This window comes from Caretta caretta, chromosome 14 (genome assembly GCF_965140235.1).
Source record: "Caretta caretta isolate rCarCar2 chromosome 14, rCarCar1.hap1, whole genome shotgun sequence".
Taxonomy (NCBI): Eukaryota; Metazoa; Chordata; order Testudines; family Cheloniidae; genus Caretta; species Caretta caretta.
Window position 1 is genome coordinate 25,253,766 of NC_134219.1, and position 14,361 is coordinate 25,268,126.

Here is a 14,361-nt window from a genome sequence, read left to right on the forward strand (position 1 = left end):
TGGAAGGCACTTCAGATTCTTAAACCTTGGGTCGAATGCTGTAGCTATCTTTAGAAATCTCATATTGGTACCTTCTTTGCATTTTGTCAAATCTACAGTGAAAGTGTTCTTAAAATCGTAGAATATCAGGGTTGGAAGGGACCTCAGGAGGTCATCTAGTCCAACTACCTGCTCAAAGCAGGACCAATCCACAACTAAATCATCCCAGCCAGGGCTTTGTCAAGCCTGACCTTAAAAACTTCTAAGGAAGGAGATTCCACCACCTCCCTAGGTAACGCATTCCAGTGTTTCACCACCCTCCTAGTGAAAAAGCTTTTCCTAATATCCAACCTAAACCAGCCCCACTGCAACTTGAGACCACTACATCCCTAAATCTGCTGGCAATGCCCCCCTAATTATACATCCCAAAATGCCACTGGCCTTCTTGGCAACAACAGCACACTGTTGACTCATATCCAGCTTCTCATCCACTGTAACCCCTAGGTCCTTTTCTGCAGAACTGCTGCCTAGCCATTCGGTCCCTAGTCTGTAGTGGTGCACGGGATTCTTCCATCCTAAGTGCAGGACTCTGCAGTTGTCCTTGCTGCACCTCATCAGATTTCTTTTGGCCCAATCCTCTAATTTTTCTAGGTCACTCTGGATCCTATCCCTACCCTCCAGCGTATCTACCATTCCTCCCAGTTTAGTGTCATCTGCAAACTTGCTGAGGGTGCAATCCACACCATCCTCCAGATCATTAATGAAGATATTGAACAAAACCGGCTCGAGGACCGACCCTTGGGGCACTCCACTTGATACCAGCTGCCAACTAGACGTGGAGCTATTGATCACTACCCGTTGAGCCCAACAATCTAGCCAGCTTTCTATCCGCCTTATAGTCCACTCATCTAGCCCATACTTCTTTAACTTGCTGGCAAGAATACTGTGGGAGACCGTGTCAAAAGCTTTGCTAAAGTCAAGGAACAACATGTCCACCGCTTTCCCCTCATCCAAAGAGCCAGTTATCTCACCATAGAAGGCAATTAGATTAGTCAGGCATGACTTGTCCTTGGTGAATCCATGCTGGCTGTTCCGGATCACTTTCCTCTCCTCTAAGTGCTTCAGAATTGATTCCTTGAGGACCTGCTCCATGATTTTTCCAGGGACTGAGGTGAGGCTGACTGGCCTGTAGTTCCCAGGATCCTCCTCCTTCCCTTTTTTTCAAGATAGGCACTACATTAGCCTTTTTCCAGTCATCCAGGATCTCCCCCGATCGCCATGAGCTTTCAAAGATAAGGGCCAATGGCTCTGCAATCACATCCGCCAACTTCTTTAGCACTCTCGGATGCAGTGCATCCGGCCCCATGGACTTGTGCTTGTCCAGCTTTTCTAAATAGTCCCGAAACACTTCTTTCTCCACAGAGGGCTGGTCACGTCCTCCCCATGCTGTGCTGTCCAGTGCAGTAGTCTGGGAGCTGACCTTGTTCGTGAAGACAGAGGCAAAAAAAGCACTGAGTACATTAGCTTTTTCCACATCCTCTGTCATTAGGTTGCCTCCCTCATTCAGTAAGGGGCCCACACTTTCCCTGACCTTCTTCTTGTTGCTAACATACCTGAAGAAACCCTTCTTGTTACTCTTAACAACTCTTGATAGCTGCAACTCCAGGTGTGATTTGGCCTTCCTGATTTCACTCCTGCATGCCTGAGCAATATTTTAAACTCTTCCCTGGTCATTTGTCCAATCTTCCACTTCTTGTAAGCTTCATTTTTGTGTTTAAGATCCGCAAGGATTTTACTGTTAAGCCAAGCTGGTCGCCTATCATATTTACTATTCTTTCTACACTTCGGGATGGTTTGTCCCTGTAACCTCAATAAGGATTCTTTAAAATACAGCCAGCTCTCCTGGACTCCTTTCCCCCTCATGACAGGTTTCAGAGTAGCAGCCGTGTTAGTCTGTATTTGCAAAAAGAAAAGGAGTACTTGAGGCACCTTAGAGACTAACAAATTTATTTGAGCATAAGCTTTCGTGAGCTCTGATGAAGTGAGTACTCCTTTTCTTTTTCCCCCTCATGTTGTTCTCCTAGGGCATCCTGCCCATCAGTTCCTTGAGGTTGTCAAAGTCTGCTTTTCTGAAGTCCAGGGTCCATATTCTGCTGCTCTCCTTTCTTCCCTCTGTCAGGATCCTGAACTCGACCATCTCATGGTCACTGCCTCCCAGGTTCCCATCCACTTTTGCTTCCCCTACTAATTCTTCTCGGTTTGTGAGCAGCAGGTCAAGAAGAGCTCTGCCCCTAGTTGGTTCCTTCAGCACTTGCACCAGGAAATTGTCCCCTACACTTTCCAGAAACTTCCAGGATTGTCTGTGCACCGCTGTATTGCTATCCCTGTAGATATCAGTGTGATTGAAGTCTCCCATGAGAACCAGGGCCTGCGATCTAGTAACTTCTGTAGTTGCTGGAAGAAAGCCCCGTCCACCTCATCCCCCTGGTTCGGTGGTTTATAGCTGACTCCCACCAAGACATCACCCTTGTTGCTCACACTTCTAAACTTAATCCAGAGACTCTCAGGTTTTTCTGCAGTTTCATACCGGAGCTCTGAGCAGACATACTGCTGTCTTACATACAACTCCCCCAGCTTTTCTGCCCTGCCTGTCCTTCCTGAACAGTTTATATCCATCCATGACAGTACTCCAGTCATGTGAGTTATTCCACCAAGTCTCTATTATTCCAATCACATCATAATTCCTTGACTGTGCCAGGACTTCCAGTTCTCCCTGCTTGTTTCCCAGGCTTCTTGCATTTGTGTATAACTCGCTGTTTGTCCTGCTTTCTTAGTATGAGGCAGAAGCCCTCCCCTCTCGCGCTCTCCTGCTCATGCTTCCTTCCGGTATCCCACATCCCCACTTACCTCAGGGCTTTGGTCTCCTTCCCCCGGTGAACCTAGTTTAAAGCCCTCCTCACTAGGTTAGCCAGCCTGCTCGCAAAGACGCTCTTCCCTCTCTTCATTAGGTGGAGCCAGTCTCTGCCTAGCACTCCTCCTTCTTGGAACACCATCTCATGGTCAAAGAATCCAAAGCCTTCTCTCAGACACCACCTGCGTAGCCATTTGTTTACTTCCGTGATTCAACAGTCTCTACCCAGGCCTTTTCCTTCCACACGGAGGATGGACGAGAATACCACTTGCACCTCGAACTCCTTTTATCCTTCTTCCCAGAGCCATGTAGTCTGTAGTGATCTGCTCAAGGTCATTCTTGACAGTATCATTGGTGGTGCCCACGTGGAGAAGCAGGAAGGGTTAGTGATCCGAGGGCTTGATGAGTCTCGGCAGTCTCTCCGTCACATTGTGAATCCTAGCTCCTGGCAAGCAGCAGACTTCTCGGTTTTCCCGGTTGGGGCGGCAGATAGATGACTCATTCCCCTAAGGAGAGAGTCCCCAACCACCACCACCCGTCTCCCTCGGGAGCGGTGGTCATGGAACCCCATGTTCCACATGAACAACATGTGCTGAGTCCTCATCCGAAACTGCTATAACATGAAATATATGGCAGAATGCAGGTAAACCAGAGCAGGAGACATACAATTCTCCCCCCAAGGAGTTCAGTCACAAATTTAATTAACACATTTTTTTAACAAGCGTCATCAGCATGGAAGCATGTCCTCTGGAATGGTGGCCAAAGCATGAAGGACATATGAATGTTTAGCATATCTGGCATGTAAATACCTTGCAATGCCAGCTACAAAAGTGCCATGCACATGCCTGCTCTCACTTTCAGATGACATTGTAAATGAGAAGCAGGCAGCAGTACCTCCTTTAAATGTAACCAAATTGTTTGTCTTAGCGATTGGCTGAACAAGAAGTAGGACTGAGTGGACTTGTAAGCACTAAAGTTTTACATTGTTTTGTTTTTGAATGCAGTTATGTAACAAAAAAAATCCTGTATCTGTAAGTTGCACTTTCACGATAAAGAGATTGCACGACAGTACTTGTATGAGGAAGTGAAAAATAATTCTTTATTTTTACAGTGCAAATATTTGTAATAAAAAATAATATAAAGGCGGCAGTGTACCCTTTGAATTCTGTGTTGTAATTGAAATTAGTATATCTGAAAATATAGAACATCCAAAAAATTGAATGCATTTCAATTGGTTTTCTATTGTTTTACGGTTTGATTAATTGCAATTAGTTTTTTTGAGTTAATTGCATGCATTAACTGCGATTAATGAACAGCCCTACCAGAAATTTATGTATACGGTCTTGGACATATTCAGCCTGAATGTCCAGTGCTGCTGTCATACTTCTTAAAGGTCCTGAAAAGACTTGAAGTCCTCTGGTATGAGAGAGGAGGAATCTGGTACTAAAGAGCCATCAGGCAAAGAGGAAGAAAGTAGCACAGAAGGCTCCTCCTATAACACAACTGGAACCTGGGGCACAGGTTCAGGCTGACGTTGTGATGGGTCAGGAGAAAGTGCCTGAATGTGCTGCCCTGAAACCAGCAGCTCTGGAGGGTGGTTTACTGGAGGGGACATCCTCTGGAGCAGGTTGAAGATCTGGTCCACAACGATCGAGGACACCCCCTATGAAAGGTTCCAATAGGCCCACTAAGCCAATGAATATGGAATTGGAGACCAGTATGGACTCAGCCAAGATGGCCTGTCTCTGTTACCAGAATGGTCCCATTCTCAGTATCAATGATTCCTTTCCACAGATAACTTAGACACTCTCATTGAGTTTCAAGTAGCAAGGGAAGATTATGAAGAGGAGGAGGATTCTGAGTTAAAATGCAAAGAACTTTCTGTATAGGCTGCATGTAGTGGAGGGGCCATGCATGGAGGAGCTATCAGTTGTCCTGATGAGTCTGTAGCCCAGAGGAAGATGGAAACGTCAGTGCCAAGATTGGTATCCAAGATGCACCCCGAGATGATGAAGGGGCATCTCAAAAGTTGATGCTGGCCTCATAATAGATGAATGAGTCAGTGCTGTAGCTGGAGGTGCCGGACAAGCCATTGGCACAGAAATCAAAGTCAGGCACGGTACTGATCTGGCAAATGATGGAACCAAAGTCAGTTCCAGGGAAGCATCCTTATTATCTCTTCACTTGGAACCAGTACCTGTATCATCCATGGATTCGGCACCAGGTTACAGAACTGGACAGACCCAGAATGGCTGAAGGCAGATCCTCAACTAAAGAGTCTTGTGACACCAGGGAACCCAGGACAGAAAGACGAAGCAGGTCAGATGCTGCTTGAAAAGCCTGCAGGGTTGAAAGGACCTAAAAGGCTGGTGCTGGAGTTAAGTCTGTTGGTACTGAACTCAATGACTGTCCCTGTTACTGTCCTGTCAACTCCAGCACTGTACCAGTAAGGTCCCATCTCAGTACAGGGAGCCACATGACGAAGGCCTGACTCTATCCTGGGCACCGGAGGAATCCTGGCAACATGTGAAGTTTCTCCTTGACATAAAGAGGGAGTCTCCTGGGGACTTTGAATGGTTCCTGTCCACTTTATGGGTTCTCTTTTGTGGAGAGCATCTTGAAGAGGATCTATTCCTTCTTTGCAGAAAGGAATCCAAGGGCTTGTCAGAAATTGCTGTTCCCTCAGAGGCTAGTTGTGGGGCTGGATCATTGGCTAAAGGCCCTGATGCTGAAGCAGGTCGCATTGCTTGCTCCATGAGGTGCTGTTTGAGGCAAAAGTCTCTGGAGATCTGTGTTCTCTTTTAAAAGAATGACAGATACTGCCCCGCTCCTTAATATGCCCCTCACTGAGGCATATGAGGCAGCATGTGGGGATTGCTGTTTGGGATATCGACTGCACACGACCAGCTATGCCAGTGTTTTAAGCCTGGTGACCAATGCCACTGGGCTTTATCCTCAAATGATCTAAACTATAACTAACTAGTGGGTACTACTACTGAGCTGTAACTACAAAAAACAGATATAGGAAAAAACCCTCTAAGTGCATAGCAATTCTGAAGTAAACTACAAGGTAAGCTCCAACTCAGGCAGTGAGAATGATCTATGAGGGATCAGGATAGCATCTCCCTTAAATTGCCCTGGGAGGGGGCACAAAGAGGCATAGTGTGCGTGAGCCACCGCAATGGGTATTGCTATGGAAAACTCTCTGGCTTTGGACACACTGGGTGCACAAACACATAAGTGGAATACAGATGTGAATCTCTCGGTGAACAACTTCTGATCTGTCCCTGCATCCCTAGGCTGGAGCATGCTCAGTGCAGATGGAATCTTTAGGGAATTTAGCTGCCAAATCTAACAGGTCTCTGTGACGTTGCACCCTATAATGCTTTATGGAAATATGTTTATGAATGTAAATATGACATAACTGGCATATGTTTATGCTACATATGCCATGTAACATATCTCTGCAAAGGTTATGATCTGCTGAATATATTCATCCTATTTGTATGCATGTATCATTTTTGTATTCGAAGTTATGAATATTGGCTGTGTACATGTTTGATTTTAAGTAGCCTTAGTAAGGCATTTGGGCAGCTTCTTTAGAAAGGAATTTGCACATTAAGTTCCCAATCAAGAAACACTTAATGGACAATGGATCTTGGAAGGCTCCACATAAGAAGTCTACTTGAGGACGTTCAAGATAGCATGTGAACAATGGCTGCTACCTGTAAGTTCTGAGTGATGCATGGACATGTGACTTCCCATGTGACTCCAATACTCCATCTTGTAGCTGGAATTCTACACAGGGGGAGGGAAGGGTGTCCACCCAGAAGAGAGTCTATTTAAACCTCTGGGAGACCCCTCCATTTTGTCTTCAGTTGGCTCAAGAGAGAGCCTCTCCACCCCCAAAAGATACTTGAAAGAAACTGGAACAAAGGACAGTAACCACGGGGGTGTGAGTGATTGCTGGACCTAGACTAGAAGGAGGCTAGTCTGTAAAAGAAGCTTACTGGAACATCTCTGAGGATTAGGTTTCATCTGTAATCACTTTCTTACTGTATTAGGCATAGACTTGTATGTTTTTTTTATTTTGTTTGGTAATTTACTTTGTTCTGTCTGTTACTACTTGGAACCACTTAAATCCTACTTTTTGTATTTAATAAAATCACTTTTTACTTATTAATTAAAGTATGTATGTATTAACACCTGGGGTGGCTGGGGGCGACAAACAGCTGTGCATATCTCTCTATCAGTGTTATAGAGGATGAACAATTTATGAGTTGACCCTGTATATGCTTTATTTGGGGTTTTGGACCGCACTGGGAGTTGGGCATCCAAGTGTTGGAGACAAGAACACTTCTTAAGCTGTTTTCAGTGAAGCTTGCAGCTGTTGGGGGATGTGGCTCAGACCTGGGTCTGGGTTTGCAGCAGACTAGCAGGTCTGGCTCAAACCAGGCAGGGCACTGAAGTCCCAAGCTGCCAGGGGAAACGGGCTCAGGGGTAGTCTCAGCACATCAGTTGGCAGCCCCAAGAAGGTTTCTGTGATCCAACCCATCACAGTCTCTACTGAGCATATGCACACTGATTTTCCAAGGCTTATATCTTAACCAAACTGGGTGGTTCTACATAAGAACAGCAAAAAGAACATTCCTGACATGCAGGCAACTCCCCTGCCAAAATTCAAATCCTTGCCCAAAGCACCTGAGCTCAACACTGCAATAGTTGTAAGAACTTTATTAACATGACCTAACCAATGTATTTTCCACTAGTTTTGGTCTTAGAAGCAGCTGAATTATTTTTGCTGAAACTTTCCAGAAATATTCACCCTAAGGCAGAAAATTAATGGGAATTGTCAGCTCACCCAGTTAGTTTGGCAAAGTTAGAACCAGCTGGAAACAGGGCCTTCCAATGGGAAGTGTTGAGCAACCTTAACTATAGGCAATGCTACAGGCTCCACTTATAATTATGCAATCTGAGGATGCTGCAGGCACTCTGTCCTGATGTACTATTTATACCCTTGCAAAGCAGTGCCAATCATTAACAGCTTCATTCTTGTTTCACAGTCTCTTTCCTCCATTCTGATTGTCTTAGCTCCCTAGTTTTGATGAGAGATTTCAGAGAGGCATCAGGTACAAAGCATGCACCCTGGTGAAAGCAGACATCATTAAAAAGGTTAATTGTGAGTGAGGCCTCCCAACACTGGATATTTGTCACACAGGGATAAATTACCTGTCTGCCTGTGGCTAAAGGGAACAAATTTCATATACAAAAATTCATAAAACACTCCCTGGATTCTCCAGGTGGTGCCAACACGATGGCTTTATTTTAATTTTTTTACATGGCTGTCCTTTCCAAAACTGTATAAATCATCATCACTGATAGATTTGCAATAGAGATACCATGAAGCTGTCTCTGCAAATTGTATATAAACTTTAAATATTAAATAACCAATGAGGTCCCAGATTTTCAGAGTCAAACATCTCTCAGTAAGGTTTGTGCTCAGTGAAATGCCTAACTCTTTGATCGCAACGTCAGACTCTTTTCCCTTTAGGCCACTGAAGCTGACTCTTTCATAACGATATCATGTTCCACACTCTGACACTTGTTCATTTCTCTTTCTGAGAATGTGAAGCAGGCTGGGAGGTTCCCCCTGTCTTTTTGCTTGGCTCTGTCAGAGCGACGTGGGAGAACTCAATAACCGGTCCCCTGACATGTGCAGTAATTGAAAACTATTTAGCTGTTATTTGCATACTCCAGCTTTTACCCAGAAGTGGAATTTGTTCAGTAATCATCTTGGTGTTTATTTCTAACCCGAACACACCCCCACGAATAATATGTTCAGTGATCAAGTCAGATCTTTCTTTTGCTGAATTAACTGATTTTGAGACCCATGCAGGGCCTTAGACTTTAAAGGGATGTGCACAGATTTAGAAGCTTTTGTAGACTTGTGAGAAAAAGGGTCAGATCCTTGACACACACACCCAATCTCTTTGGGCTGCTGGATTAGGACAGCACAAAACAGTCCTAACTGGTTAGCTGGAGATTCTGTTGGCAAAGGTCATGTTTGACACAGGAGAAGACTTCCCCCAGCCCTGGGGACATTGAAGGGGGAATGCGGGACATTCTTCTGCCCTGTGCCCTCAGGGTTCTGTGCTCCAGTGACCTGGGACTGTTACTGCTGGTGGAAATTAGCGCAGCTCTGAGGTTACTCTAAATTGCAAAGGAGACCAAACTGCCTGTAAGAACCCACGGACTTACAGTTGGGGTCTGTGGGGTTTCAGGCAGGCATTGTTTCCTCATCGCCACCAGGGCCCAGAAGGGCTTGCCACCAAGAGGAACTGAGATGACCTGCAGGAAATCCTACCATAGGGGGCATGAGCGACAGCCCTCTGGGGTTTCCTGATTGGCTAGCACTTCCCACATAAATCAGGAAGCCATTTCTGGGAGTTGTCTGAGTAATGCAGACCTCTGTCATGCCTCAGACCCTGCTCACCACTCCGCACTGTGACTCACCGTGATTCCTGGTGCTCGACCTAGGCTTGGCTCCCAACCCTGATCATGGGTTACTGTGTCTGGCTTAAGACCACTGCTGACTCCTGTGAAAAAATCTGGCCCAGCCCCACCCCGGTTCTCGCTTCACATTCTCACTTTGGTAATGGACTCTGACTTTGTGGTTTGGACCTGGCTTGGCCCTGGACTGATCCCTGGCCTTTGGCCCGGATACTGAGCAGCTCACTCTGTGCCTGTGACCTGGTCCTCACACTGGCCCCCAGAAGCACAAGCATGGGGTGGGGATATGGAGGTGGCATACAGCCACCTCTGTTTCCCCCTTGGGGACTGCTGCAAGTGAAATGGGGCCAAGAAGCATGGAGAAAATATCCTGAGAAATTAGGACTGGACTTTGCAAAATAAACTGCTTGATTTGTCTTGTACACCCTGTGGCCAGCAGAAGTGCTTGGAAGTTTAGCTTGAGGAGCACTCACTAACATTTTTCTTCCCCTCCACTAGAACTTGAGCCCAAAAGTTTCAAAGCAAATAAGTACCCTGGTTTCCGAAGTGCTGAGCACCCACAGCTCGCATTGGAAATCAGGCCACTTTTCCGTAGGCACCTCAGAACAAATTTAACATTAGGGATGGGAGTTTGAAAATGCTGGTCTGTGTGCTTATATGAACCTCCAGCAATGGAAGATGAATTCCCAACAGAGGAGTGGAGAGAGGTTTGTGGCATCCCTAGCATTAAAATGCTCCTCATGCATTTTCACTTAAGTTGATTCAAAAGCCAGCCTAGCAATTCTGTGACTTGATCCCTCACTCCCCACACCAGAAGCAGCTCTAACAGCAGTGACCCCTTCTGTCCAGTCTAGGAGCTGTGCTGAGGAGCTGCCTTCCAATCCTCCTTCTTAAGCATCCACTCCCCTCAATCACTAGACGCTTAGAAAGACCTGACCTCCAATTCACATCATTTTCACTTCTCTCGCTAATACAGGCAGTTTCTCTTTTAAAGCAGAGATGTAAATTCCACAGAATCCGACTGAGCTAATAAACCCCAAAGTGTAATATTGCATTTGAGAGTTGCACGGTGTATTGGATTTGCCTTTCCCATGGTGTCATTATTTCATTAAAATGCAATGACTTTGAAGCTGGGCGGAATGCATCCTAGTTAGTGGCACAACTGTGTTAATCAGGTACACCCTACATCAACCCAGTCCTACATGAATCAGTAAAGAGGAGTGTGTTGACTGCATTTGTAACCCACTGGCCCGGGTGTGTTCCAGGTCCCCCTCTGTGCCTGATATACACAGGATATGGGTCTGTTAGAGCCCCACCTGGATAGTGTTGGCTTGCACTTTACAGTACACCAGTGGGTTACACATTTCTATACCATTGCTGCTATCTTGGATTCCTGTAATTCCTCCTGTATTTCAAAGACCACAGAATTTCATCCTGTTATACTTTGGGCTCAACACAGGGGTTTTAGTACATGTTTCTAAATTGCTAAATATGTATAATGAAATATGCAAGATGTGCAGCATGGCCAGTTAACTCTGTTCTAGAAACTTAATGTCTGTAAGCTCTTTTTCATGGATTTATAGATTTTTAAAGCCAGACAAGATGATTAGATCATCTAGTCTGGACCTCATGTATTACATAGGCCAGAGAATTTCATCTTGTTACCCCCGTGTAGAGTTGGGCATATCTCAAGTTGGGCACCCATCAACAATAGTCACACGTGTGAAGAAGTTCTTCCTTTTGTTTGTTTTAAGCCTGCTGCCTATTAATTTCATTGGGTGACCCCTGATTCTAGTGTTATGTGAAGGGGTAAAGAACACTTCCCTGTTCACTTTCTCCACTCAAGTCATGATTTTATAGAGATCTATCACATCCTCCCTTAGTTGTCTCTTTTCCAAACTGAACAGTCCTGGTCTTTCTAATTTCTCCTCATACGGAAGCTGTTCCATACCCCTAATAATTTTTGTTGCTATTCTCTGTACTTTTTCCAATTCTAATATATCTTTTTTGAGATGGGGCACCCAGAACTGCATGCAATATTCAAGATGTGGGCATACCATGGCTTTATATAGTGGCATTATGATATGTTCTGTTGTATTATCTATCCCTTTCTGAATGATTCCTAACATTCTGTTTGCTTTTTTGACTGCTGCTGCATGTTGAGTGGATGTTTTCAGAGAACTATCCACAATGACTTCAAGATCTCTTTCTTGAGTGATAACAGCTAATTTAGATCCCATCATTTTGTATATGTAGTTGGGATTATGTTTTCCAAAGTGCATTACTTTGCATTTATCAACACTGAATTTCATCTGCCATTTTGTTGCTCAGTCACCTAGTTTTGTGAGATCCTTTTGTAACTCTTCATAGTCATATTTGGATTTAACAGTCTTGAGTAATTTTGTATCATCCACTTCACTGTTTACCCTTTTTTCCATTTAAGAATATGTTGAACAGCACTGGTCCCAGTTCAGATCCCTAGGGGACACCACTATTTACCTCTCTCCTGAAAACATTTATTCCTACCCTTTGGTTCCTGTCTTTTAACCATCCATGAGAGGGCCTTCCCTCTTAGCCCATGACTGCTTACTTTGGTTAAGAGCCTTTGGTAAGGGACCTTGTCAAAGGCTTTCTGAAAGTCCAGGTACACTGTGTCTACTGGGTCACACTTGTCCACATGTTTGTTGACCCCCTCAAAGAATTGTAATAGATTTGTGAGGCATGACTTCTCTTTACAAAAGCTGTGGTGGCTCTTCCCCAACAAATAATGTTAATCTGTGTGTCTGATAATTCTGTTCTTTACTATAGTTTCAACAATTTTGTCTGGTACTGAAGTTATACTTACTGGCCTGTAATTGTCAGGATCGCCTCCGGAACCTTTTTTAAAAATTGGGTTACATTAGCTATCTTCCAGTCATCTGGTACAGAGGCTGATTTAAGCGATAGGTTATATACCATAGCTAGTAGTTCTGCAATTTCATATTTGAGTTCCTTCAGAACTCTTGGGTAAATACCATCTGGTCCTGGTTACTTAATACTGTTTAATGTATCAATTTGTTCCAAAACCTCCTCTCGACACCTCAGTCTGGGACAGTTCCTCAGATTTGTCTCCTAAAAAGAATGGCTCAGGTGTGGGAATCTCCCTCATATCCTCTGCAGTGAAGACGGATGCAAAGAATTCATTTAGCTTCTCTGCAACAGCTTGTCTGCCTTGAGTGCTTCCTTAGCACCTCGACTGTCCAGTGGCCCCCACTGACTGATTGGTATACTTCCTTCTGATTTTTTTTGCTGTTAGTTTGAGTCTTTTGCTGGTTGCTCTTCAAATTGTTTTTTGGGCTGTCTAATTACACTTTTGCACTTGACTTGCCAGAGCTTATACTCCTTCGTATTTTCCTCAGTAGGATTTGGCTTCCCATTTTTAAAGGACTCCTTTTTGCCTCTAACTGCTTCTTTGACATTGTTGTTTAAGCATGGTGGCATTTTATTTTGGTCCTCTTACTATTCTTTTATTTGGGGTGTACATTTAATTTGACTTCTATACATTTAAATATTTGCCTTTCAATGGTCCTGCTAGGCTTTGAAACTCATACTTGATTGAGGAGAATGAGACGAAAGAGGCATTGCTCAAATTTGTGCTGCTGCTCTTTTTTTACTTAAGACATTTTTTAGAAAGACTGGATTCAATGGACAGCTGCATATTTGCGTACATTGCAATGGCGATATCTGGCAACTTTAAAAATTGCAATTTTTAAAATGAAAGCTTAATATTTGCCATATATTACAGAATGGAGAAAGACTGCAAAAGGACCCTAAAATAGCATGTTTGGTACATTTTTCTCATGCCCATGACTTTCCTCATTGCCTGATGGGAGGCATGTTTTTCTGGGACACGTAAAAATTATATCATATCCATCTCTTCCATAGCACTTGTCAGCCACAGATCTCAGAGCACGTTAAAAAGGAGGTGAGTATCATTGACTCCATTTCACAGAGAGGGAAAGCAAGGCACAAGGAGATGAAGTGACTCATCTGAGCACATTAGTAGCAGAGGTGGGACTAGAACCCAACAAGTCTTTGGCCAGGGTGCTATCTCAGCAGCCACACTACCTTCTGTTAAGCCACCCCTGCAAAAATTCGCTGTCAGGATTTCCTGAGGCCTGTTAGGCTGCAAAGGGAGAAAGTACAAAGCTGTCCCAAAGAGGGTGGGGCTTTTAAAAAAATGAGAGAAAAGGTGTGGCAATAATATTCTGCAGTGTGTATGTTGTTTTATTCAACCTCATATCAATGAAAAATGACTGAGTGGAATCTCCAAAAACTTTTTTACAAGTTTACCTTTAAACTGAAGCCTGTGAAGTCTGAGCTCCAAAGGAGAACTTTTTAGCAAGTTAGGAGCAAGAGGAACAAGAGTTATAACTGAAAACCTCTTCCATCCTTAGCAGCATTGCCAGCTCTCAGTATTTTACTGCAAATCGCATAAGTTTTGATATTTTACTTAAAACCCTAGCAACTGGAGACGTGGCTCCAAACTCAAAAAGCAAAGAAAAAGAACCAATATTTTATTAAAATCTCATTATTTTAATGCCAATCTCATGGTTTTGGGTCCTGACTCATGATTTTTGAATGTTTATCAACAGTGTCTTAATTATAGTGGTTGCTACCAGCCACTTACCTTTAGTTCTTCCAGGTCAGGCCGCTCCATGCTCACTACAGCTGCTAGCAGCTGGTCTTCCAAGCCATCTCGAGTTACAGTGAAATTGATCAGGGTGCACTGTGCCTGCATCTCAGGTTGGTAATGGGGGTTTGCTAGCTTTGTGTGGAGGATGAGATGGAAACTGGGGTTGTATTCACATTCTTTGTCTCCAATTTTAATATACCTGAAACAGAATCAACAGATGAAAACGTTCATGTGGCTTCCAAAGCTCTTTTAGCTCACTTACTAATGTCATTCATGTCTAATAGCA

The 14,361-nt window shown here is 44.1% G+C and overlaps 1 protein-coding gene across 4 annotated transcripts in view; it reads right to left on the reverse strand.

The window, feature by feature from the left end:
* DNAH9 (dynein axonemal heavy chain 9) overlaps window positions 1-14,361 on the reverse strand; it is a 402,358-nt gene that overhangs the window by 126,967 nt on the left and 261,030 nt on the right. For all 4 annotated transcript variants that reach the window (XM_075119375.1, XM_048817608.2, XM_075119376.1 and 1 more), the window contains one exon: window positions 14,070-14,274. In XM_075119375.1, coding sequence (XP_074975476.1) covers window positions 14,070-14,274 — 205 coding nt within the window. The remainder of the gene's footprint in view (window positions 1-14,069; window positions 14,275-14,361) is intronic.